At 40.1% G+C, this 27,187-nt stretch overlaps 1 protein-coding gene across 4 annotated transcripts; it reads right to left on the minus strand.

Annotated features, from left to right (window-relative positions):
* ARFGAP3 (ARF GTPase activating protein 3) lies at positions 1 to 25,843 on the minus strand. Of its 4 annotated transcripts, XM_085568646.1 has the most exons (17): positions 25,661 to 25,843; positions 19,902 to 20,020; positions 19,377 to 19,449; positions 16,924 to 17,055; positions 15,393 to 15,479; positions 15,083 to 15,139; positions 14,452 to 14,533; positions 14,125 to 14,181; positions 12,978 to 13,024; positions 12,033 to 12,178; positions 9,858 to 9,983; positions 9,298 to 9,417; positions 6,689 to 6,826; positions 5,882 to 6,005; positions 4,861 to 4,951; positions 1,594 to 1,715; positions 1 to 933 (listed from the first exon to the last, which is right to left on the minus strand). In XM_085568646.1, the coding sequence occupies exons 1-17, from the start codon at positions 25,727 to 25,729 to the stop codon at positions 916 to 918; spliced, it is 1,608 nt and encodes a 535-aa protein (XP_085424772.1). In that variant the 5' UTR covers positions 25,730 to 25,843; the 3' UTR covers positions 1 to 915. The 4 variants fall into 4 exon arrangements, with proteins under 4 accessions (XP_085424772.1, XP_021401738.2, XP_085424773.1 ...); XM_021546063.2 differs by lacking the exon at positions 15,083 to 15,139; XM_085568647.1 differs by lacking the exons at positions 15,083 to 15,139; positions 25,661 to 25,843 and adding an exon at positions 25,351 to 25,587.
* Positions 25,844 to 27,187: the final 1,344 nt, after the last annotated feature.

A 27,187-nucleotide genomic window follows, 5' to 3' on the forward strand; every position in this document is an offset into this window, starting at 1 on the left:
TGAGTTTATACCAATTGTTTTTATTAGATATCAGCAGTTTACAAATTTGAATTAAGAAAATTACAGAACAGAATTAACTTGAATTAATTCTTCGTTGGAAAGTTTTTTCTTTAAGGTCATAATAATTTTTATGCAGGATGTCATCAGCAATAAATTCTAGACTGTCTAAAACACAGCCCCACTATTTCCTTACTCAATAATTGATAATTTATCAAAAATCTAAGATCATGCTAAACATTTTTAACAACTATTTAATTAGATACTCTATTAGGCCCTTAGTATTACTATTTCAAGTTTATTTTTTTTTCAATTTTTACACAATACAGAATTTTTAAAAGCACTTAAGGATTCTATATTGCAAATTTTTTTGTAACTTTCGAAACTAGGAATAAATACACTGTTCCCACAACAAGGTGAAATCCACTATTCAGCAATACCACATTTTGACTTCTCCACACTTCACATCTAAGCACAAAACCTTCTAGCTGGAATACTGTTTTAAACCACTAATTCCCCACCATTTTAATGCACATCAATTTATGACTTCAAGAGCTTTTACTTCCTGGCAACACAGGTTTAATTTAAATGTATATTTTGCTACAGTCTACTAAACACCACCACCTCTCCTTCCTGCCTCACAGACAGAGCCAGTAATACAATAAAGCTCCCAGCTTATCTAACAATAAGGCTGCTAAGAAATAAAGACTGGAAAGGAAGAAAAAAGAAAAAGTATATGCAATGTAACAAGTTGCTGCAAGATTTCTGCTCTGTTATGATGAAATAGCACAAAGAAAAGGCTGAGTCAGAAATCTGCACTAAGGAACAGGTAAAAACATCATCAGTCTTAAGGCAACCTTCATTTGAATCAGCAGTGATTACTTGTGTGCCTGAAGAGAAATCCTTCTTTAGCTGCAGTTAGGAACCATATCGATCCTAGAAAAGCAAAAACAAATACCAAACCAGATATGAGTGGGTTTTCCATGGAAAGAAATCAGTTCTATTTCCATTTGTGCAATAAATAGCAGCTGAAGTCTTGAAGACTTTCAGAAAATTGACCAGTGCTTCCAAGAACTGGAGTTTGGGGTACAATTCCAGGATAATCAGCCTGATTTTCAAACATTTGAGAGCTCCCAATGACCTCATACAGGAATTGCCAAGTGACTGGAGCACAAAACATGCTGCACACTGAGGCCGGGATGGCTTATTTCGTGCAGAACCATGGATCAAAGGTAAACTAAAGAGCCAACACAAGAGTTGGGCTGGATGATCACTGCAGATCTCTCCCACCCAAACTATTCCATTCTGAGTTAGGAATTGTGATGAGTTTAAAATAGAGTGACAACAAATAACTTTCATGATGGGATTTTTTGTTTTAATTGTAAGAAAAGAGATATCCCAATGAAGGTGAGCTACCAGATACAGATTTATTTTCTAAATTATAAAGATTTACTGTCTACTTTGAGAGATCTACAGAGCTCAAAACCAAATGCATTCTTTTCTCCCTAAAGATAATTCAGTGGCAGGATCCATGGTACTAAATCCTTACAGAAAGGCTTTAACTGATTGTTAATAGATTGTGACATTTTTACTCACCTGTATAGATGTCATGACTCCATTAGCAAGGACAGAAAGTTTCCCAGCAACAGATTTCACTCCTTGTTTAAACTGAGCTATATCAGGAGCTGAAGACAAGACATTGGTAATATTGTAGCTTCCTAAAAGAAGAACACACATACAGAGGAAACAGAATTCTATATTAAAATAAACCTTTTTTTTTTTTTGCTCCCCAAAGTACAATGTATGACTAGGAGCACTAGACAGAGATCTCAATGTCTTAAATGCATCTTCCTTTGGATTGTTTTCAGGTTTTCATAATTCCACACAAGAGTGTCAACCTCTACACTCTGCATTCCCAGCAAAGCAATCATGTTTAGATAGTAGATGCCTTATTCTGTACTTCAAGAATGTGACAATGGTGTTTTGTATCCTCAACAGCTGTCATCCCCTTGCAATTTAAAGATGAATGCACTTCAGAGGTGCATTCAGAGGTGAAGTGATGAACTCTATTTGTGTGTATGCAGAGGGATGACTTCCATGCTGTATAAACACATACATTTTGCATTACATTTGAGGCTTGGAAAAATCCACAGAAATTACAGTAAATATAAACAAATTAGGTTTTAAAGCTCCAGAACAATGCTGGCAATCCAGCCTTCCTTAAAATTTGGACAGAGTTAGCTCTGCTGTTATTACGGAAAGTGCAGGTCTAAAGCTAACAGAAATCAAAGATAATTCATTAACTACTCTAATTGTACTCTAAACTAACTGCATGCTAAGTATTAACACACTAACAATTACTATCATCCACTCATTGGTGAAAATAATTACTGGCATGCCTTAGTATCAAACATGGGATGCTGTCAAAGGCACAAAGCCAAGTAAACCAGAATCACAGAACAGTGATCACAGAGTCAACTACAGAAAGGCCTGGGCTGGAAAGAACCTCAAAGATCATCTCATTTCAACCCCCTGCCACAGGCAGGGACACCTCCCACTATCCCAAGATGTTCCAAGCCCCAGCCAACCTGGCCTTGGACACTTGCAGAGATCCAGGGGCAGCCACAGCTTCTCTGTGCCAAGGCCTCCCCACCCTCACAGGGAACAATTTTTCCATAATATCCAACCTAAACCTCCCCTCTGTCAGTTTAAATCCATCCCCCTTGTCCTGTCACTCCAGGCTCTTGTCAAGGTTTCTCTCTCCATCTTTCCCGTGGGCTCCCTTCAGGCACTGCAAGGCCACAGTGAGGTCACCCCAAAGATCTTGGGAATAAATGGGGCTCCAGGGAGTAACCATCCCAAACCAGACATTTTCCAAATGGGGGCTCCTTTTAATCTTTTCAACAGGGGTGGAGGAGGAAGAGAGAGAAGGAGAGGGAACCTGTAGCTCCTCTGTCCTGGGAAGTTAAAGGCACTGCCTCCTTAGCAGGCTGAGACAGACAATCCTGGATATAATTTGTTTTACCTCAGATAAGAGGATGGTTTGTAGCACAGATTACTTGTCTCATTACTTCTCTCAGAGAACTTCCCACTTCAATCCTTTAACCCAGAATGGTTTTATAGTATTATAGATGCTCTTTATCTTCAAGAGTTCCCTCAGAACAGCCCTATTTCTGAGCTGTAATTTTGACTTACTTATGATCTGTTCCACTCATCAAATGCTTAAGGCATTTCTGTTACTAAGATCATTCATAGAAATAAAATCTGCAGATATAAATAACCTGAGAACCTCCAACCACTTCTCAGCCACAAGAATTCCCTCATCATTTGCTGGCTAAGTTTGGTTGGTCTGAGAAAGTTCATGTAAACAAGGCAGGAAACCATCTTTCCTCGTGGTTTCCTTCCAAATCAGCACCTCCAAGTCAAGCCACTTGACTTTTATAAGCATCAGCTTTGAAATAATGCAAAAAGGCCTTTTCTTGCAGCACCCTCTTTGGTTAAAAACCTCTCTACAGCATTCTGTACACTGTTCTACCCTGACACCTCATCAGTGCTCATAAAAACAACCTTAGAGCAAAGGATGTTTTATCCTGGCAAGGACCCCAGAACTACAGTGGTGGTTTGGTTGACAACGTCCTGATCACATTTATTTTATGGAACTAATGATAGTATGGGCATAAATCCCACACCAGACAAACTGTCAGTTCAGTAGCATTTCTCCAAGAAGGGCCATCCCTCAGTTTTTGGGGTGAGGAGTGTAGCAGAGACATGCAAGAAAGGAAGTTTCTGCGCATTTGAAATAGTGTGAATTTATAACACCATGTTGCAAATGCTTTTTCAAGTGGTAAAAGCACCTTACTGTGATTTCTGCTTGATATCTTCTTCCCTCCTTAATTATTTTTTTCACATTTCAAATTCCTAAGCCCCACTTTTACTTAAGCAATCAGTAACAGGAGTTACTTCTCTGCTAGTCAGTGTATTCAAACTTGCTTTCAGGGGACCAAAACTAAACAGTCAGTTTAGTTTTTGGGTTTTTCCTTCCTACTTTTCCAAAGTAAAATCAGATGCTGCACACTATTTTTCCAGCCTATTTGAATAATTACTCACAGATTTCAAGTTCTTCAGTAACTCTTTCCAATTTCTTCAAAAGTTAAGGAATCAAAGTCAACTGATTAAGCCTCTACAATGGTCCAGCATTTGCCATCTTTTCCATTGCACATTATTGCACAATCCAAGAAGTGTTGGAAAGAAAATATGAGACATTTTCAATACCCTAAGGGGCTTCTTTTCACTCAATCTAATCTTCCTCCCTTCTGATTTGATGAACTACACTCTCCCATGTGAGTTGCTCCAAAAAATCTTTGAAACAGACAATACAAGTGAAGATCTTCCTTAATAATTCTGCAAGGCCAGAGGTAGAAGCCAATATCCCACTGAATGGATATGCCATGCAACAGATTACATGGGAATTTTAAGTCCACCAACATTTTATTAATGATTTTCTCTAGATCCAGTATTATGATGACAGCTAATGAGCTCCTTATGTTACCTCATTGGAAAATAATACCATTTTCCTTTGATAAATGTTATTTACAAAATAAATAATAAATGTTTGCAAATTTGTTATCTGCAAAATAAAATGTTATTTGTAACACAGTCCCAGAATAAAATACTGAACTTACAGAATTAAAAATAGAGAACTTGAAATTCAAGGGGTTAATTTTTAAACAATGACTACACCTGCCATGCCTATTTGAGCTGTTAGTATTTTGCTTGCAGAACACAGTGATGACTGTGATTAGAAGCAGAGCCAGGGCCTGCATCCCTCACATGCTCCAGTTTCTCACTCTGTTTGATATATACCCATTGATTGTTTTCTCTGGTCTTCAAACAAGTCAGCTGAACTTATGGATGTGCTTCCAGAAAGCCTTTCTAGCCGAGCCCTTGCTTCATACTGGAAAAGAATTGAGAATAAAAAGGATTTTATCAGCTTGCTGTCACCTTTTGAGGTCATGTCAGATAATCTAAGAGACTACAGACATTTAGAACTGAAGTGGACCATACTGAAAGTTGTGCCCATTTCAGTTTTCACACCACTTTGTGAAAACTGAGTTTGCCACCACCTCGTTTCTGATTTACCCAAGAGGCACATTTATCATTGCAACTCCAAAGGTCCCACTAGCTGTTAGTTACCCTACAACTGCTGGAAAACTGTGCAACCATTAAAAACACCAGCTAAAAAATGTGAAACCAAGGGGAAAGCACTGCAATTAACATCCTGCTGACCCTCCCAACCACATGACATTTTTAACTCAACTTTTTCCAAGTTCCCTGCACACATTAATTATATTTTTCATTAGTATTTACACTGTTATTTTTTCATTAAAAATCTGTATCTTGCCTCCAAAATGCAGCACAATACTAATCTCTTTGTTCTAGGCTGATTCAACTCCATGCAATTCACTGCACAATTTCTTTAAAATTTCTTTAGATTTACAACATTAACAATGTTTTCATGTAACAAATCCATAGCAGGAAGATGTTTCAGCAGTGCTTTGTTGGCATCAGTTTGGGTATCTAGAACAAATTAGGCCTGATTCTATCAAAAATCAGGATTGCTAAATCATAGTCTACCACTTCTATCATGAAAGAAGAATGATGGAGGTACAGTCTTACATGCAATTGCAATTCCTTAAAATTAAGTTATAAATTATCTGAAATTTCTACATTTCTATCAAACAAATAATCAAGGGGACATAAATCTATAAGCCTACTAATTCTGCCAATTTTAACTATTTATTGCCTTCTCTCTTACACAAATACCATTTTTATAGCCAAGGAATATTTTAACATTTAAAAATACTTATCACTGTTTCCTACTTACATCAGCCTGATCTTGCCTTCCAAAGAACATGTCTGATGAAATGGCTTTGACATTGCCAAATTTTTTCTGTGCCTCATCTGCGTTTGCAGAAGGTTCATATTCCGGCTTACGCCGGGATGCAGGCCTGGAGGGAAAATAAACTGCATCAGGGAGAGAAACCTCCTCCCCATTGTGGCAGAATGAAAGGAATCAGACAGCAACTACTCAAGTGCTCAAACTGCATCGTACAGGTAAATGAAAAATATGAAGAAGAGAAGCAGAAAACACCAAGCATATAAACACCCCCCCCCCCGCCCCCATTCTTACATCTTCTACTTGGTTACAAAGATAGAAATACAGTTGTCGTAGAGAAAAGATATTTTTTATTATCACAATCAGACCTGTTGTTTGTATCTCTAGTCCTCCTCAGAACTGAGCACCCCAAATTTTCATTCATTTGTTAACAAGGTTTCCTTTGATTCATCACACAATAAACAAAGCAGGTATGAGCTCAGAACAGGGCAAATATTTGAGTTTCTCCCCATATCTTTTGTCTACTTCCTCTTTTGCCGGAAGTGTTTGGGAATTACCTCCACTACATGCACTGAACAGCTCTGAGCACAACAGACAGTGCTTAAAATGTAAGGAAGAAATTCAGCTTACAAAAGAAATTCAGATCCCTTGACTGCTGATGCAAATTGCTGATGCAAGTTCTGGCCAAATTCTCCTACTATACACTGAAGAAAATCCTGCTACTATGACCAGGACTCAAATCACATTAAAACTTGGGCTTTCTGGAAAAATATCAGTTTGGTTTTCTTGGTGTACCTGTCTGAAAATCCTGTGCTTTTTGAAGTTAACAATATATCAATGTCTTTACTATTATTTTCTTTCTTCCAAAAAGCATCTGAATTGTCATCCCATTTAGAAAAAGTGCTGCTCCTCAGATCTGAAGAATCACAGTACCTAGAATAAAGCAAAGAAAAACCTATTGAAAAGTCAGAACTTTGTTATTTATTGAAAAGTGTGAAGATATTTGTTGTTAGATAATGACTGTTGTAAATGTTCACTAGCAAGTATGTTTTCACCCAAATTTCAATTATCAGTGAGTAATTTGGATTTCACAATACTGCTTTAGAAGCTTTGTACCATTGAATCCAATGACTCAGAACAGGCAGGAAAGCCTTTATTTCTGGTTCTGTATTTTTTTTAATCCAAATATTAACAACTTGTGAGTTTTGCCACACATTTTATTAAAATTAAATGCTATAAACATGTTTATTGAAGGTGAGTCTGAATTTAATAAGGTAATCTTATCTTGCACATCAAAACCATGAGGAAAACACTAAATAAAGAAAACAGAAAAAATTGAAGCATGTTTGTAAATTCTGGTACATGATTTGATTTTTTTCCCTTTTGATTACCTACACATACCTCAGTATACGTGGAAAGCATTTGAAAAAAAATAAATTACCAAAACCTATTAAAATGCCAAAGACTAAGATTTTGTGCTTGAAGAAATTTACTTGAGGTTTGGCTATGACTAGGATGGGGAGAAAGATGATCAAAACCACAGAGGGACAGGAGAATGGAACTATTCAGTAGAACAAGATGGGATATTAAAGTCTGCACCTGCATCTTGTGAAACACACTCTTAAAAAAGAAAATTCTCCATGTTTGTACTATGAATAGTCAGGCCACAATTTTTGCAGTTTATGAGAAATGTGACCCCTGCAGCAGCAAAATCTCATCACTGAGCATCGAAAATATGAGGGACAGATTTGGAATGAACTTCTAAAAAAGCAGGAGCCTCTCTCCTGACAGAGAAAAAGAAACCACAATTTTATAAATTCCATTATAACAAACAATCAAGGTGCTTTATGGATTTGAAGTTTCCAGTCTCACATTGGCCACCAAAACCATGGTATTGGGCAGGGGCTGCATGAGCTGATTTAGGTTAAAGTGTTTATTTTCTCCAACCTTTCCTCTCAGATTTTTGTAGCTTTCCAAAAATACTTCTTCAGTATTTGGGGTGGGTGAGAGAAAAAAAATGGCATTTAACAGAAAATAAAATTTTGTGACATAATAAAGATTTTACTAACTGTAGCAAAACATCAAAATTCAGGATCTTTAGAGGCCTCAATTTTATGTCTAAACCTTGAGACCTTTAGCTTGCTTAATTAACTTATCAACACTCTACTATCCAGTATAATTATTTTGCTTTTGAGCATATACTAAGATGATGCTAAAGTTACTTTGCCTCTATTTCAAAGTTACAGCTTGAAATAAAGCATAACAATACCCTTTAAGAAGTCCAAATCTGACTGTTATTTCTTTAAAGAGAATTAACTTGTGTACCAACTCCAATTAGATCCTCCCAGCTCCAACCAGAACAAGAGTGGGGAACAGCCAGGTTACAATTTATCCTCTAATCATTGAACCACAACACATTAAAAGGCTCCTCCATAATTCATCCTTTGCCTGCTGGTAGCTGATGAATAATTTGAGAGCAGTAAGAGGTCTTTTCAGGGAACAAACAAGGCAAGCACTGAAATGTTGTTTTATTTTACAAGACTGCTGCCACTTTCCTTGGACGCACGTGTGTATTTCTGTTGCAGTGACTGCACTACAAAATAGTGACACAAAAGACTTTGTGCTTTTATTTGCCTGTCTGCAAGCAATTAGGTACAATTTCTCATGCTGCTGTGACACAGATCCAATAAAGGCAGTTTATGAAAGCAACACCTCTCAGTCCAGAAACAGCTGGTTCATTGCAATTACTGCCTGAAAGATTTAATTATTTTTCTTCTCCCAAGAGCAATATTTTATAGTGTGCATTGCATTCATCCTCTGATAACAAATGTTTCAATTATTTTTCGCTTACATTTTATGTTCAGATACATAAAAGTCTCTGAAATAGGACTGCAGACATCCACACAACACACCCAGCACAATACCTCAAAAAGACTGAAGTTTGTGCATTTGGCATGCAGAGAATGATGCAACTGTCGTACATCTAATAACAGACTTCAATGCTTATTTAATTTGAAGGCAACAGCACAAGAAAGAAAAAAAAAAGGAATGAACACAAGTCATTCTGACAAAAAGTTCAGTGGATTTGGAATACAGCAAATAAAAGTTTATATGGCAACTGTCTGTGCAAGCAGAGACAAGACTCTGGACAGGATAAAATCTACAAACACATAGATCAGACCACTTTTCCAACAAAGCTAGCTCCCCTCCTTCACAAACCCATCTGTCACAGAGGGAAAGCCAACTTTTCCACCACTCTTCTGATTCAGATCTCCCCTGAAAACATGCTGGGTGTGTACAGAACATCAAACTGCTTTCATCTCAGCTTTCCAAAACACTGTGCATATTATTATGGAACTTGCATACACTTCTGGGCCCATCAGAATCCAAAGCTTACAGAATACCTGGAGCTAGAAGAGAAGAAAGTGTCTTCCACATCATCCATGTACTTCTTCGGTTTCACAATTGCAGGAGTTTCCTGCTCTATTGTCTGCATCTCGGAGGCCACTGAGTGAGAAATGCCACTGGGGACAGGAAGAAAACAAACATGTAAAGAGATGACAAAACTCACACCCTAAAAGAAAAAAAAAAAAAAAAGAACTCAAAGCCCAAATCTAGTTTCTGAAGCCTGCTGAGAAACCCAAGCTATACAAACATTTAAGGAAAGAGGAATTAAAATAAAGGAAACTCTTGGAAAACTGTTGTTCTCTCAAGCAGGGAAAGGACTTCTGGACACAAAATCCATTCTGGCATCTGGAAAACACAATCTAAGTTGACCTCTGTGTGGCAGGTTAGAACTTAAATCTATCAGAAGTTTCCCTTTGACAGAGAAAAGATTTTTTGCTGATATTACTCAAGTCTCCATAACATGCTCTAGTCCATAATAATTTCTTCATTTCCTGAGTAAAATGAGGGATAAGTGCATAAAACCACAGAGTATTTCAGTTTCCAGAACTTCACATACCTCCTGTTGCTGCCCAATCCCATGCCAAGCCTCTCCAGTTCCGTTTTCTTCTTACGAGAGAGGTTTAAGGTTTCTTCTCTTGCTTTAATATCGAGATCTCTGTAGGCCAACCTTAAAGATGATACACTGGAAAAAACACAGTTACCAGAGAAATGTCCAATTCTACACTGAATTATCAGCCCAGGAATATTAGTAGAAAATTAATAATATTTATTGTAGCACTGTATTTTCTAATGTCTTCCCTTAAGGCACATCTGGGCCCAGCTAGGTCTCTATCCCTTACCTCTAAACTATCTTAGTATTTTCCAGTCACATCAGTCCAGCAGAGCCTGAGGTTTTTCATCTTGATTACAGAATTGCAGGAATACTGCTTAAATGTAATTTGTTGGGACAAAAGGGATACATTTTTTATTGCTTTTAACGAGTAACTCGGCAATACTTTAATCCATAAGTCTCAACTGGCACGAAATACAAATGAACTATCACAAGAAAGTCAAATGAAATTTTGGATGCTGCTGGTAGACAGGTTGCAAAGCAGAAAGGAATAACTGGTAACATCTACCAGCACTGTATGCAGCAAAATTAGCAGCCCTCCTCAGGAAATCTATTTTATGAACATAAAAATCTTATTTGCTGTTGATTAAAACAAATGGGAATACTGATCAAGTCTGTAGATGTAATTTCAGCTATCTATTCTTGTCAGTGCACAGCAAAAGGAAATTGTGTAAGAATTTAAAATCACATTTGTCTTAGAACTCTTTCTCCTTACAAATATTAAACTACAAAAAAATCACTTACACTCCTTGCCACATAACAAAGTCATATTGAATTAAGTTATTAAAGCTTATTATGCAAGCTTTTAAAATTAAATCCACCACTCAAATTATTTGGAAGAAATGCAATTTTAGCAGAGTTCACCCTTCCCTTCATTTTGGTATCCACCAAACTGATAATCTCAGGGAAATACAGTTCTCTGGCCTCCACTGGGACTGGATCCATAAACTCAGTGTATGTGCATCCCTCATGTTTACAAGCATTTTTAGAGGGTTTAGTTTATTGCAGAAGAGTTACAGCACTTTTAGTAAAAGTTGGCTTGAATCTTTAGATTTATACATTTCTGACACAAAACCCAAGATACTGCTCGGGACTTTCTTCCAAACTAAATTATACAGTCAAAGGCAATATTGATAAAGAATAATAGAGGTTTGGTTTTTTTTTTATTATTATTATTTAGTTGTTACTTTAGAGTCTCTCCACTGGTAGTTTTTGGCAAACACCATGAACCCTGATGTTGTGCTTAAAACACATCAAATGATCCCCTTGTGATTGGCACTTTTAACACAACTAAAACATTAATTTCTGCAAAGACAACATAAAAGTGAGCAAATGGAATGGGGAAGAGTTTATAGACCAAAATCCTTGATATCATGAGCAAAAAGTGATCCTGTAATTATGTAACAATTCAGAAAACTTCCTAAAAGGCTATAGGATGGATTCTCTAGCATCTGACAGGATGCCAAGCTCTGTAACAGCAAAAGTGTACAATGACCAACTATTTAGTAATATGATTTTGATGGCAACTAATATTAAAAACCAAAAGCACATAGGAGAAGAATCAGGAACAGCACCCTCTGAGCTTTAGGGCCGAGTATCTATTAATTAAGGTTGACCAATCTAAGATTGGTCCAGATTTAAGACCTCAGACAGAATTATTCAAAGGGTTTTGGTAAAAGTGAAGGCAGTTCCAGTATAAATCACCTGAAAATCAGGCAATTTGAGACAAACTTCCCCTGGTCTTACCCAGTAAATACAAGCTGATAATTCCCCATGCTCTTAGAAAGACTGCTTTCAATAGTACTGAGCTCCCTACACCAAACCAAAATAAACTAGGTAATTAGCATGAAATGAAAAGAATTTAAGAGCCAAGAGTCTTCTTAATACTTAATTTTCTATAGTAGCCCATAAACTGTATATATATATATATTTATATATTTATTTATTAGCCAAAAAAAGGCACAGAGGGAATTACTGCTTGGCTTATCTTAACCATGTCTGTTTGGGCATTTTTTTGAAGAACAGAAGTTTTATTTGCATATGCTAATCTATGGTAGTATTTAAATTAGCTCATTAAATTAGGCTTAATGGTTTACCATTGTATAATTAATTCATACTTACAGTGGCTCTTCCTTCTCAGTTTTCTTACTACTGTGAAGATCCTCTTGTTCCTTCATTTTATCTACAGCTTGCGCTTGTTTTTCAATCTCATTAAAGCTTTGGCTGCTCACTTTTTGGGCTCCCAAACCACCCTTTTTGGCACCAAGCTGGAATTATTGAAAAAGAAAAAAACCAAAAGCCCCAATATTAAAACTGAGACAACCACCTCAGCTGACTCAACAGCCAGATGTGAAAGAAACAGCAAACACTACATCCTGTCTGGGAGCAGTCCTTGCAGACAGCAAGGACAATTTGGAGCAGAGAAAATACTTTCCTTATTATGGACTTCAAGTTCCTCACCTGCAAAACTGCAGCGACAGTAAAATTCACAATGCATTTATCTTCACCTTTTATTGGTTTTAAAGCCTTCATGTAAAAGCTCCAGGCCATGCACACACAGATCACAAACTGTACCTGCACCTGTCAACCCAGTTCGGTTCTCACTGGAAGGGAACAGATCTGCACAAACCACTCAGAATAAAAAATTTCTCTTGGGTAATAGGGTCTTCTAGGGGGAACACAAAATCATGGGATTTAATCTAAATTTTCTGATCCAATAAACCTTCAAAATCTTCTGTCCTACAGTGGCCCAGACTTAAATGGAATGAGACCCTGTAACAAGCTGTCACCCTGACAGCCCATGATTAGGGTGGCTCTAGGGTGACTATTAGGGCTGTTTTTTGAGTTGCAACAGCCACACATTCAAAACTTGAGCTGCCTTCCTCAGTTTTCCTGTGCCTTGAACCATCATTCAGAGCCACTAAACTCTCTTCCTGCCTTTTTACAGAGACTAGATGCTAACAAAGTGCTAAGACCCCATGCAGAAGCAAGTCTGTAAACTAGCTTTAAACTATTTTAAATTACCTATAATACAGTTAAAAATACTCATTGTTTACATACACTTACCCCCTTCTTAGCTTGATTTGGCTTCTTTTTTATGAAGGTGGTATTCTCTGCAAGGATTAAATGTACATTAGTTAACATACAATTTTTATTAATTCCAGAACTGCAAAAGGAAATTTCTGTAACATCAACCTCAAAACAGATTTTGCTATTTATTTTCATGCCTTTCTACAGTGGAAGGGTTGAAATACTAAACCAGACTATGTAACAGAGCTGTGGATATCTCCAAGAAAATGTGGGGAGCTACCTTTGATTGGCATCTCTTGAAAATATGCAGTAAGAATTACAGCTCAGTTGTCTGCTGCAGATTCCTGCTAGTTAACAGAACAGGAAAGCAGGACTTGCTCTTCTGAATCAGACTTGGGTTCCCCTCTACCTCATATAACTTCCAAGATAAGTTTTTTCCAGTCTAGAAAGGCACTGGCTGTGTTCAAACACACCAGTGACACATATAAAACATACCTGCATCACTAAAACATCACAAGCATTATAAACAGCTCCTACTGTCATATTATCAATTGCTCCTACAGCACCCTCCTGGATGCCTGTGCACACAGAAAAACTACTCTGAGCTGAAATTTGTGTGGAAAGGGGCATAAACAGAACAGAAATTCTTCCCTTTAGACAGAACTTGTGATGTCAAAACCAATCAGGAAAAGCACTTGCTTTAGGAGAATGTGCTAAAGATACAAATGAGAAAAGCAGGAAGTGCATCCAGTGAAATCTTTTGTAGTCTCCAGCTCTGAGATAACTAAACCCAAATAAAAACAGTGATGAAGACCATACCTGCCTAAAGAACTGAAAGAGACCCAGACAGCATTTACTCTATGCTGCTGAGAATCAACACTTTGTTTTCAGAAGCAGAACAAGCAGGACAAGCCTCACAGTGACAAATCACTGAGGTATTTTATTCTACTTCCATCAGCTTTTTTTCCTTACTCACAGTATGCCAAACTGCTCAGTGTTAACTGGTCACTGAAGATACTGCACTATCAACACACGATCTTTCCAATCCAAGATTTTATGTTCACACTTCTGAAAAGGGAGCAAAATCTATTTCCACAGCTCTTCCTAGGCAGACATTCTCTGTCCAAAGGGATGTTTGGGTTCCCTGCACTTGCTGCTCTCTTCTGCTGCTTGCACTCATTACCTAATGCAGGCTGTGGGGACGTGCTAAGGCCATCAACACTTGGTCCATGTTCTGATCCTAAAAGATAAGCAATAACAAGAGTAAGAATATCAGGAGGCTCTTTAGAATGAAGTACTAGCACTGTACTCAGGTTGTAGCCTGGTAGAGACCCCATAATGTGGTATTTCCATCACAGCTTTCCCAGTCACTAAAAGGGCAGCAGGCACCCCAAATTCTTGTGTTATAAAGCATGTTTAGGTTATTTAACTATTAAAGCAGGGTAAAAAGAGACTAAACTAAGAGAATATCAGAAAATGCAACTTATTGTTAACAAAGAATCAGTCATACCTTCACAGGATTCTGGAATGTTTTCTGAAGTTTTCTGCTGGAGAGAAACAGGTTCTGGTAACATCCATTCTGTATCATTTGCCTTGGAAAAAAACAGATAGAATCAAAAGTGCACAGAAAATAGAATATACCAAATAAATAGGAGCACTTAGCTAAAGACTTCCTAAGCATCACTCATTTATTAATACTGAATTCTTATGATTACAGCTGTTAGGATTAAAACCTGTACAGATAAGGGTAGCTATTAGAATTACAAGAAATGCCTACCTTTATAAAAAACAAGATGGTTTCAATCCATTCCTGAGCACTTTTATAATTCTGCTCTCAAGAATTCTGTTTACCATCAAAACCAGTAATATGCATTTTAACTGTGCTATAGATTTATTTATTGTATTCTGGATGATTTACTTACGTATCACCACATCTTCGCCCCACTAGAAGCTCTTGCACTTCACAAATGTGTTTTTTACACATTTTTGATTGTGAGCAGTCCTCCCAACATTCCTGGTGCATCCTCCCACTCCCTTCAAACACATCCCCCCTCAAAAGGCAGGTTTGTGACCAGGTCCCAAAAAATGTTGTAAGAACTGTTACACTTTGCTGTCTGAAAACCCAAGGTACCACACAGTACATTTATATCAGAGCACTCCCAAGGAAGAAATCCTAGCTCCAAGTGGAATTGTTGTGTCTACAAAAAAAAAAAAAATAGATTTTCATTCCATATTTAGCTACTATTTGGGTCATTTAAAATTATCATCTTAGGAAGTGTTTCACATCCAGGAAGAATTCTGAGACTCACAGAAAGAAAAGCAGATAAGTATTAACTCCCTGACTTACCTTTTCTCTATAAAGTTTTCTTTCAGAGTTTAATCTTCACCATAGAGCTCAAAGTCAACCAAAGTGTTTAGAAAGCAAGCAAGAATTAGACAGGTGATTTGTACCTTGGTAGAAGCATGGGATGCAAAAAAATCTTCCTCCTCTTTGTTCTGAGGTGATGCTGGTGCCATTCCACACCCATCTATCCACAGCTGAAATCAAAGGACATAATTTTACAGGCTAATTGCATGAATGTATTCTTTTTCAATGCATTAATCTTAAAACTACTCTTTTTTGTTTTCAGAATTTAAAAGTATTGATTTTTTTTTTCTTGTCCATATTTTTCCCTTACAATTTTATCGGGTGTTCAGTAGATGACATTCCTTTTTTTATTGAATTCAGACATATTTCATGTGCTCCTGGTGGATCAGCCAAGAGCTTTGAGCTAAGCCAGATCTCAGGGCTGGGGTCTCCAGAGTGCCCCAGGACAGGACTCCAACCTGTGACCTGCACTTCAAGATCACTCACAGGCAAATCTTTTATCACTGCTCTTCCTACTCCATGCAGGAATAATGACATCGTCACAAAGGACAGTGAAGGTACGAGTTCACTTCACCATTCAGCAATCAGCTCTATCACTAAGTCAGAAAAGGAATGTTTTAACATGTGACAGAGGAGGGGATGGTTGGTACCAAATGCAATTATCTGAACAATTTACTTCAGTAATTTAAATAACACATAATTACTTTAGTTTGTAGTGCACAGCTAAAAGTATTTACTAAATATTTAGTGAATTTTAAAAATATTTAATATCAAACTACTGGATGGAATCTGTAATTGAAGCAAGATAATCACAGTTCCTCAAAGAGTCATTTGGGGAACTTGCCATAAACTTAGATATACACATTATATTGTACTTACTTGAACACATTTTACATCTTAATCTGTTTATGAAATCAAAAGAAATGTTCTCTGAACTTCACGATGTGAATTCTATTTTCCATAGTATGAATAATTAAGATTATAATTATCTATTAAATTTCATGCTGTTTGATGCATAGATAAAAGAATCAACCCTTCTTGCTTTTAATTTCCACTCATCTCATCAATTTCAAATGAACTAGTCACAAACTTTAACAACCTGAATTAAACAATCGAAACATGTTTTCTGTGTACCAAGAAAAGAACTGTTGTCAAACTCATTTAACACTTCAGACACCAATTCTGGATACTTCGCTACACTCCTGTCAGCAACCTAACAATGTTTTGACAGCTTGCATGAACTGCCTCAGCATTTCTGATGGAGAACAGAAAGTTCTACACAACTTGTTAATTTCCCAGATATTATTTTTTTAAGGAAAAAATACCAAAAATTACTTAATTTACCTGTTCAAAACAAATCCCATTTAAATCACACACAGACTGTAGTTAATTCCATTACTTTTTCATTCCATTAATTTTTCATGCTGTACTCCTTCAGACATTCGATTTCAGACAAGCAAAAATAAAACTACTACATGGTTCATGGAGAAACGGCCATTTTATTTGAAGACTGATTATCTTTTGTATTACTGATTAGAAATTTAAAGTGACTTCAGAGGGAAAGAAGGGGAAGTTTATCAGGAATCTCCAGGCCTCAGGACACACACTACTCACATCAGTCCCATGCTTTCTCGTGGCCTGTGTTGCAAGAGATTTGATCTTCTCCTTGTAGAGCTGAGCAGCACGACTGTTGTACTTGGCATTGGTGTCATTGGTTGTGCACCCATGTTGGTGGAAAAAAGCAGACTGGGAAGCAGAACACAAAAAATGCTGTGAAGAACAGGCTTAAAAGCTAATGATACTTGACACAAAAACATATTGCAATGAAGCAAATTGCTCCTCTGCTTAAATCTAATCTTTTAAATTATGGAGTCTAAGTAATCTGCAAAGTACAGAGGAAACTCCACTCAGGTGACTTCTTTACATGTAAATAAAACAGAAAAAGAAACCCCAATACATCAGTGTGATGCTTTAAGAGCATATACAAATGCAAGCTTCCATTACATACAAAAACTCCTTGTTCTGGAATTAAGTGATTAAGAGGAAAGAAGAGGTAAAATCGATTGCCAGTAGCTGTGCTCCACAGGACATTCCTAAAATTCTACAAGGCACTGCTTGGATTCATCTCTCAGGCTGGGGAGATCAATGTATGTTCAATAGTATCAAAATGAGTCTTCATAAAAATGAAAGAGGTGTCTATGCTCATATCTATGTTTGCATGTTTACAGACTTGTGTATTTATATAGAATTAATAAATCAGAGTGGCTTCTTAGAAACCCTAATTCCAATTACCACAGAGATTTGATCTGAAAACACAAGGAACTAAGGACACTAGCTATCTGAAACACAGCAGGGAAGCTCAGGACTGCTGTTATCCAGGATTCAGCATCAGCAGGCAATTACAGAACACAGAAGATTGATGTTAATCTAGCAAGGCTTCTAGCCAGTAGTTAGTAAAACTAAAATTTAGTATTTAACTGAAACCAATAGGGAATGGTTTTTTAGTGCCATTAAAAGAAAAGCATTAATTTTACTTCAAATGTCCAGACAATTTACCAATCTGTTGTTTCAAGTTTCAAGTATTAATCTTCAGAAGGAATCCAAACCAGACCATTGAGAATTTAAGGTATTTGTATACTGCACCTCTTGGTACAATGTATGACAGGAAACAGTGACATCCAAGAAGGAAGACAAAATCCCACAAAATTAAACAATTAAAGTTTTGTTATTTTGCTGCTAATAGGCCTTCTAAGACTAACAGAAGACTTTTTCAGACTTTGCCATCTCTTCTTTCCAACTGCCTCAAACCCTTTACATAGCAGAATTGGCATCATTTAATCAAGGCTTTTAAGCATTTGGCTAAAAAAGAAACTATTCTTAACAATGAAATCTCTCTCTTCTCATTAGTCAAAAGTGTGATTTTTATGTACTAAGTGGCATAACAGAAACTTGATGAGGACATTCATATAACAGCAGTACTAACATAGAAAAGAATAACTTAGCAAGGACAGGCAGAAGAAAAAGAGGGAGAAGACACTATGTAACCACTCAGATCTGTAAGCCTGATACAGTGACTTGCTGCATGCCAAATTCAAAGAAAAATACCTGACTGGAAAATATAGAAGTAGAAGATAAATAACAAAGACCCTGAACTCAGCATTTTTGTATGTAAAAAGGAAAAAAAATAGAAAAACCCTAAAGACTTAAGATGTCTTTAGATGTCTAAGACTTAATGCTAAAACTGTCAAGGGAAACACTATGGAAAGCAAGCTTGGGTGAAGCTTCCTGAAGAAACAATACTCAGAACCAAGCACAAATGAAAAAATATAAGGGATAAGCATTCAGCAGAAATTGCTTTCGGAAGTTGCATGTTCCCAACTGGGTGGGCCAACTTAAGGAACCACTCTGAGTTATTTGTGGAAAAAGCTGGGAAAGGATTGACAAAGAGCTTACAAAAAACAAAAAGGGAGATTGAGAACAAGACAGCTGTCAACAAAACTCCAATTTACAAACAAATTGTGTAAGTACATAAAGAAATCAAGTTGAAAGTAACAGCCAATGTGAATTGGCCCAAACCATGACACTGCTAGACCCCCTCCAACAATGCAGCATGTCTTATCTTCAGTGCTAACTTAAGTGAACTAGGGTGACTTTTGGCAGTTCCAGGGGTCTTGGCATGGTTTTTCATGAGCCATGGAAGGAATGATGGTCACAGGAAGGGGCCATAAGCTTGCTTTACAAGCCATCATTGAGCAGTTGTCCAAATTAGACATGTACTGACAAGGAATCTGATCTGGGCTTTGCAGTGATTTTCATCACTGTCTTCTAAGAAAAAACCAAAACATTTTCAGACTATAGCAAAATGGAGAAGGCGCAAGGATGGAGGATGAAATCAGAATCAAGAGGAATTCTTTAAAGATGGGGAGGTGGGGGCAGGGGAATGCGGTAAGAAAGAAAAAGGACTGGAAAAATAAAAATAATCCCAGGAAGAGAGGCAGTAAGGACAGACAACATTTTCCAAGCCTACCAAGCTTCAGTGTGCAAAGTAAACACTCAGGAATACGTACAGCATTTGCATTTCCTCCAACCTGCATGCATCTCAGCTGGAACCAGGACCAATTGGAATCCAGTTCTGTTGACCTAAACACAAAGAAATGTTTTTACTGTCACCACCAAAGCCATTTTAAATAATTCTGTTTCTGTTTTTTTGTCAAGTGTTTCTCTCCCCACCTGTTTTATTTTTGTAATCTGTAGTTATTTATCAAACCCCAAAAGGCCCTGAGTCAGCTCACCTGGAATAGGACCAGCTCAGGGTGCAGATTTACTGCACCAGCTGGCTGCCTGAGCACTTCCCAAGTACCAGAACCACAGAATAGTTTGGCTTGGAAGGGCAGAACTCAGGTGCCACAGCAATGAGCTGCTTCAGGAAGCAAAGCTTGCAAACAGAACACAATTCCCAAGAAGCTATCTGATATAGCAAAGTCAACACAACCAGAAGCTGAAGGAAGAATGGGTTTCCTCTCTGAGCAGGTCTGTGAACAAACAAGACTATTAAAGGGTGAATTTTACTGTCAAAACACACCAATACTTACCGAATGAAACTCAAGTGAACGCCAAGGGACCGGTGGGTCCCTGAGCAATCGATACAGAGAAACACTCCATAGGTGATGCTTGCCCAGCTGGGGTTCTTTGCTCCACAGTCAAAACACACCTTAAAGCAAGCAAAGAAACATCAGTAACAGAACTTGAGCATAAACAGGCCTTAGACTTTTATTACAGGTCAATGTAACACTCCTACAGTGATCCAACTTTGTGAACTCATTCTTACAGCGTTTGACATGACAACTCCAAGTATCCTAATTTTAGATATTTAAAGAGGGGTTACACAATCTGCCCACACAACTACAGCCTCTCCATTTCCAAAAATAACCACTGTACACAGGTTGAGAAATCAGGTCACAGAACCCACATCAGCCTAGTTCAAATACATGTTTAACACAGCACTTCCAGCACTGCTGGAATAGGAAAGTGGTTAAGAAATATTTCCCCAAAGGCAGGCTCTCCTCATGCTGCACCTTTGAGTCTCCAGAAGGTTATCAGCAGAACAAATGCCATCATTATTTAGTTTCCTGTATTAAAACCTTGACCCTCAGGGAAAGCCATGGCAAGCCAGCTGTGTGAAGGCCTCTGAGCACTGCTTATCCAGACAGCCTCTGCAGATATTGGCATGATTCATCACACACTGATTGCCACATCAGCCTTTCCACGGTCTGTGCCACGCTGGTTGAAAAGCAACCAGGTCCACAATTACTGCATGGACAAGCCCAGGAATTTCCTACCCCCTGCCACCACGTTGAACATCTAACATTCAGCCAAAACAGCAAGAGCTGTGTCCATGTGTGTCTCACACACTCTGCAGGTCAGCAGACCACAACTTTCAAGTCCTTTTTCAGCTATTCTGAGTTTTGTGCTTCTTCAACCAAGGAAAGCCAGAAACGGAAAAAAATTTTCTGATACAAGTCAATTATCAAACGCAAGGAGCACAACAACTTTAAACAGAAACAGCTATTCTGAGTTAATTCCATGTGTACACATCTATTCCTGCATGACAGGACTTTATCTGATCAATGCTTTTTCAGAGACTGCACAGAAGTATTCTTACAATAAAAGCATCTGCCCAGGGGCACCTAATAAGAAATAACTCCACAGAGAAATAAACTGTTACACACAAATTGACAGCATTCCAATTTGCAACTTTATCCTTTAACATCTTCCTATAAACTTAATGCATCCTCAGATAGCAGAAGTTCTAGCTATATGTAGATATAAAAAATAAGTTTATTCCAGGACAGGTGGGAATATATGGAACATCATAAGAAGACCAGAGCTTCCAGCACCTCCTTGCCAAGCGGAACAAGAAAATAAAAATAAAATTAAGAAGTCTTCTTACCAGAAACTCTCTCTAGAAACCTGGATAGAGATTTTTGTCTCTATTTTTTTTGCACATACACAGTCAAACAAGCCCTGAGTCTGTGCTCAAGTCATGTCACCCATCATCCATCCACATTCATTTCAACTACATGCCCAGGAGCAGTTTGAGGCTAAACACCTCAGTTTAATGTGGGTCTATTCAGCTTGGGCAGTCCAAATTTATCAGGCACAAGCACAGCTCACCAGCAGATCCAGCATTAACTCATCAACAACTGAACACTTTACGGATGAGCTTCAGTTAGGTAATGCCTGGTAAGACACACAGAAACCATGGAGATCATAGCTCCTGCACGTGCAAGTCCTGCCTTTCCCTCTCAACAGGGACCTAACACCTACTAATGTTATTTCCATGTCCCATTCCTGTCCATGGAAATGGGGCATTCACTGGCATCCAGCAGCAATGAGAGCAACATAGAATGGGTGACAACAGGAGGGGTTAGAGGGAGTCCCTGAAACAAGCTCAGGTGGAAGAATGGCACAGAAGGGGTGGGGGAAAAAGAAGAATGAGTAAGACTTCATGTATGCCATATTCTAAGAAAACACACAGCCTAAGTAGCCAGAACTTGTTTGGGTTTTTTTTTTCCAAATTCTTTGAAACAGCTCCTTAAAAATCATGAGACTCATCTTTCTCTTAAGTTGACTATTTCCAGGCTTTTTCTTACAAGGCCAAAGGAGGATGGGGACAACAAAAAATAAGAAGATTTTGCTTGAAACCAAAGCCAAGAGAGCAACCCTGGTCTCACTTCTGATACAGGAGAGCAAACCTGACTTACAGCTGGAAATCTCATGGAAATTCCCTGGAGTACAAATGGGAAACAAGAATCTGGAGTGGGTGGTTAAAAAAAACACCCATGTTTTTAAAAGTTCAGTCATAAACATAACTGAAGATTCTCTTCTTTTCCCTTTTCTATCCTCCAATTAGGAGCACTTTGTAATTTCAACATCTTAAAGTCAATTGCATCACCTTGGAGTTGCCTGCCACAGCTCAGTATCTTCACTCACACAGGAGTCCCTACCAGACACCTGTGGAGATTATTCACAGGCATAAAAATGTACCTTTCAGGACTGAGATGCAAGCAGGAACTTCCAATCTTCTTCTGAAAGCAAAGGAGGAGATGCTATTTCCATCAATGTTATGCAACAGAAACAGATGCATGTTTCACTAACATTTAGACTAATTTTGCTTAGTTTTCTCAATTTTTAAAGTGGTTCCCACTAGATAAATATTAAGAAGAATCAGGGGGAAGAAATTAAAATCAATTTCCAAGCCACCCTATGAAATTGTTTCCATTTTAAAACCGAACAAATTGCAAGTTTTGTACAGATTTAGGTGCAACTAAAGTATGGACTAAATAAATTTGAAGGTTATGCTTAAATAATCTAGTGCTTTCAAAATACACTTGCATGCTTTTTGTTTATTTTGTGTTGAAACACTTCACCCTGTAGATTCAGTAAGAGTCACTTTAGAAAAAAAACAGCCAAAGACCTAACTGAGATGTTTGCTCTTGAGCAAACACAGAGATTTGGGTATAATCCACAGCAAACAGTTAATAAATCATAAAACATCCACCTTGCGTAAAGCACCTACATTAACAAAAAAATAAATAAAATATTTACTTTGGCTATGGAAATGCAGTCATAAATAGCTGATAGAAATGCTATTTTTGGCACAAGCAGAAGAGGTGAGTGGGTTCAGCAAGAGCATTTATCCCCAAGGTCAGGGTTCCATGGAGACTTCCAGCCTTTACATTTTGAACCTCCCCTGGAGTTGGGGCTCCAGCCCCAGGGCAGATCCATACCTGGTTTGTGGATCCAGCTGCCTGAACACTGATCTGGTTGGAACTCAGGAGGCAGTGCCACACTCAGCCACGGGGATCTAAACCCCAGCAGCTCCACTGAGTCACCAGCCACTGTCCCCAGGTAAGTTCTCCTTCTCTTGCATCAGCACTACTCACTCCGGCAGCTGATCCCACTGGGAAGCAGCTCTGCACTTGGACTCGGAGCAAAGGTAGGGCCAACTCACAGCACAGCCACCTGGCCAGGAATGCCACCAGCAGGGAGGGAGCTGCAGTGCTGGCCACGGGAAGGCAAGAGGATTGCCCGTCTTGGAAGTGTCATCGTCTCAAAATGACTTCAGGGACACAAGATAGTGGAGTCCATCCTGGGGTAAAACCCAACACAAACACCAACCACACCCAAACACACACTGTAATAACAAAACTCAGCTACTGATAAACCACCAGCAGAACATGCACACTGGGAGCCCAAGCAGACAGGATGAAAGAAAGAAATGAAAAAGCATTTTCAGAGGAACGTTATCTAAAAGATCTGACAGAAATAGACTTTCAGCTCATCCTTGAGTGTGCAAGTCTTCAAAGGGCTCGAGCTGTAGAACTCAAACACTCAAGTTAACAATATGAAGTAGCTTAAGGACTATGAACATTTTTATGGGTACAAAATACATCCTATTTAATAACTGTAACATGTTTGTTAAGTCATCAGGTAGCTGATCAACAGTCTGCTGCCATCAGGCAGCTTTACATTATGTAACACCAAAATACACCAAGAACTCAAAACCTCATCATAAACAGAACTAACATTAAATTACAGATGTTAATTTCAAAATAATTATTAAAACATCACTTTCAACACACTCTAACCCACATATTAAACTGCACATTTATTTAAATGAGAATTATTTTCCTAAGCTCAAGTGCACTAAGAACTACTGCAGAGCACCCAGAACAGTGTAAATGCACATGCCTGCCTAGACCAGGCAGTTCTTCCCAAACTCTACCCATAAACTGCACAGCTAAAGCAAATTACTAAGCTTTTAATCCAGAACCCTTTTCAATATTTGCATTTCCCTTGTCTTTCTTTCCCCCCCCACCCCCCTCCAAAAAAAAGAGACTTACAAATAAAAGGAGCAGACAGACTGCTTAAGAACATAACAGAAAGGAAACACAAACATGAGAGGAGAAACTGATGGAAAAAACAACTTTTACTTCAGGAGAAGGGTCAGACAGGTGGGAGTGGGAGAGCTGTGAGATCTAAGCTGCTGTTTTCCACTCTCCCTTTCTGCCTTCTTAGGTCACCCAGACCCAGACCGGGCACCAGAGCACTGTTTTCAAGTTGTGTCTGAGCCACTTTGCCACTGGCCCACGGTGAGTGGCAGCAAACATTGTGCTACTATTGCTATGTAAACACTGAATTTCTGTGTGACATCTGACATGGGGAGACAGATACACCTGAGCAACCACAGGTACCACATCCACCTGATTAAATCTACACCGCAACAAGAAGTCCGGCACAGGGGAACTGCTCGAGGCACTCCATGCTCAGCAGGCAGGGGCAGTACTTTCTAGTTCTCCTGTGATCCCAATATAAAAAAAAGCACCAAATTAGCCCTAAACTACTCAATTTCCAGGCAGAGTGCCAGTGAATTTCAGGAGCTTGTAAGAGATCTCTCACCCCCGTCACAGGGACTAGGACCTTTCTTTGATAAACTTTTTACCCCACTGCAAAGGCAAGTTTTAAGAATATTTTTGTTAGAAACTGCGTGCTCACCTCTGAGCTCCGCTTTGAGAAACCAGACCTGTACAGTCCTAATGCACTGTGTTCAGAGAGTGGAAGTCAGTTTTGGACCAGAGACAGACATCCGGATTCCTATTCCCAGAAAACAAACCTAACGTGTTCCTTCATAATGCCAATCCGAAGTTTCCTGGTGGGTGTGTATTTCACCTGTGTTCTCAGCGTACATCGCAAAGCCAACACAAACAAGCAGCACCGAGCAGCTGAAGGCACTTGTGGCCAGCCACCATTCCCAGCCCAGCGGGCACTGCAGAACCACCTTGACACCACGGGAAAACCCACCTGAGCCCGGGACGAGCCCAACGAGAGTAAAACCAACAAACTTCTATCACTGCAGAAGTGGCTGTGCCACTTCACTGGATAATAAAAACAGGGGGGAAAAAAAAACCCAAAAAAACAACAACAAAAAAAACCCAAACAAACAAACAAACAAACAAAAAACCCACAAAATAAACACACACTTAACTTTAGGTCGTTTAGGTTGCATCTGGTTGGGAACTTGCTCTTACGCCCAGCGGAGCTGACCTGAGGCAGCCGGTGGGCGCCGCACATCTCTCCCCAGGCGCTCATCCCTTCGGGACGCGGGATGCCGGCCGGGGGGACGGGGGGCAGGCAGGGAAGAACTCCCCGCTCCCGGGACAGCCATCCCGAGGGCCCAGCGGGCCTTTCCCTACTGTCCCGGCTGCGGGCCCCGCGCCTCCCCGCCCCGCCGGCTGTGCGACGTGTCACCGCGGCGGAGCGCTGCCCGCCCGCCGGCCCGGCCCCTTACCTTGTTGGTGGGCACGGAGCGGAGCCGCTTGAAGATGGCGGCGATGTCCTGCTTGCTGGGCTCGCACATGGCGCCGGGAACGCCGGCAGGGCCGCCGGGGGAACCGCGGGGGAGAAGGGCCGGGGCTGCCGAGGCTGCCGGGGCTGCCCGCGCCGCCGCTCCCGGGACGCTCCGCCCGCCGCTGCCCGGCCAGCCCCGCGCCCGGCGCCGAGGGGCGGCGCGGCCCCGCCCGGTTGCCGCGGAGACGGGAGCGGAGCGGGGCGGCCCCGGGGTGCGCGGGGGGCTGGCGGGAGTGGGAACCCGCGGGCACCGCTTTGCCCGGCGCCGTCACGGGAACACTGGGCCTGGAAGGGACCGTGGAGAGGAGCGAGCCCAGCCTCTGGACGCTCGCACCGCCTCGGCGCGCCGTGGCTCTGAGCGCCACGTGCATCTTTCCTACAGCTCCAGGGATGGGCGCTCCGCCGCCTCCCTGGGCGGTTCCGATGTCTAATCACCCTTTCCATGAAAAAATCTACCTTACGTCCAAACTAAACCTTCCCTGGCGCAGCTTAAGAGTGTGGCCTCTTGTCCCGTCCCTTGTTCCCTGGGAGCAGATCCTCTTCCCCACCTGGCTGCACCCTCCTGTCAGGGAGGTGTGAGAGCAATAAGGTCCCCCCTGAGCCTCCTTTTTCCCCAGGTTCAACAGCCCCAGCTCCCTCAGCCGCTCCTCATCAGACTGGTGCTCCAGCCCCTTGCCCAGCTCCGTTCCCTCCTCTGGACATGCTCCAGCCCCTCCGTGTCCATCTCGCAGTGCCGGGCCCAGAACTGGACACGGCACTTGGGCTGAGGCCTCCCCAGTGCCCACGGCAGGGGACAGTCACTGCCCTGGTCCTGCTGGCCACACCATTGCTGACCTGGCCAGCAGCCTTTGGCCTTCTCGCCCACCTGGCCATGCACTGTGCCCCAGCAGGGCCGGGCCCTTTCCTGCTGGGCTCTTCCCAGCCACTCTTTCCCAGCCTGGAGCTGCTGGGGGTTGTGACCCAGGGGCAAGACCCGGCACTTCAGGTCTTGTTGAACCTCATTCCTTTGGTCTCAGCCCAATTATCCAGCCTGTCCAGATCCCCCATCACAGAGGAATGGGAATCAGCCCCTCTCAGACCGCCAAGAAATTTTTTTTGACTAAACTTGGAGGCCTGACATGAAACTTTTAATATTTTTTAGGATGATGAGAAGGCCAGGAGCAATTAAAATATTTTTTCTTGTCTCTTCTTGTACTTCATAGAGGAATAGGCTACAAAGCCAATATCCAGGAAATTGTCATAAAATCAAGTAAATTGTCCTCCTTCTCGCTGCAGGTCATCACACACTGAAATCTGAGGGGTGTATGACCCAGGGTACTTGTGAGGCCGTTGACAACATTTGCAAGCAGAAAAGTAAAAGAAATGCAGAAGTGGCTGTGCCACTTCACTAGATAATAAAAACAGGACCTCCCTGAAAATACGAGTCATGTAGCCTTCCTCTGAAACAGAGTTGTATTCAACTATTTAA

The sequence above is a fragment of the Lonchura striata genome, chromosome 1A (genome assembly GCF_050655825.1).
Source record: "Lonchura striata isolate lonStrDom1 chromosome 1A, ASM5065582v1, whole genome shotgun sequence".
In the NCBI taxonomy this organism is placed as follows: domain Eukaryota; kingdom Metazoa; phylum Chordata; class Aves; order Passeriformes; family Estrildidae; genus Lonchura; species Lonchura striata.

Bases quoted from the DNA above. Each gene is read 5' to 3' on its own strand.
- ARFGAP3 (XM_085568646.1), bottom strand. From the start codon at position 25,729: ATGTGCGAGCCCAGCAAGCAGGACATCGCCGCCATCTTCAAGCGGCTC. The intron at 14,182-14,451 runs GTATGACTGATT...CTTATCTTTTAG, and splicing joins CATTCCAGAATCCTGTGAAG to GATCAGAACATGGACCAAGT. The intron at 6,006-6,688 runs GTACACCAAGAA...TTTTCCCTCCAG, and splicing joins AGCACAGGATTTTCAGACAG to GCCTGCATCCCGGCGTAAGC.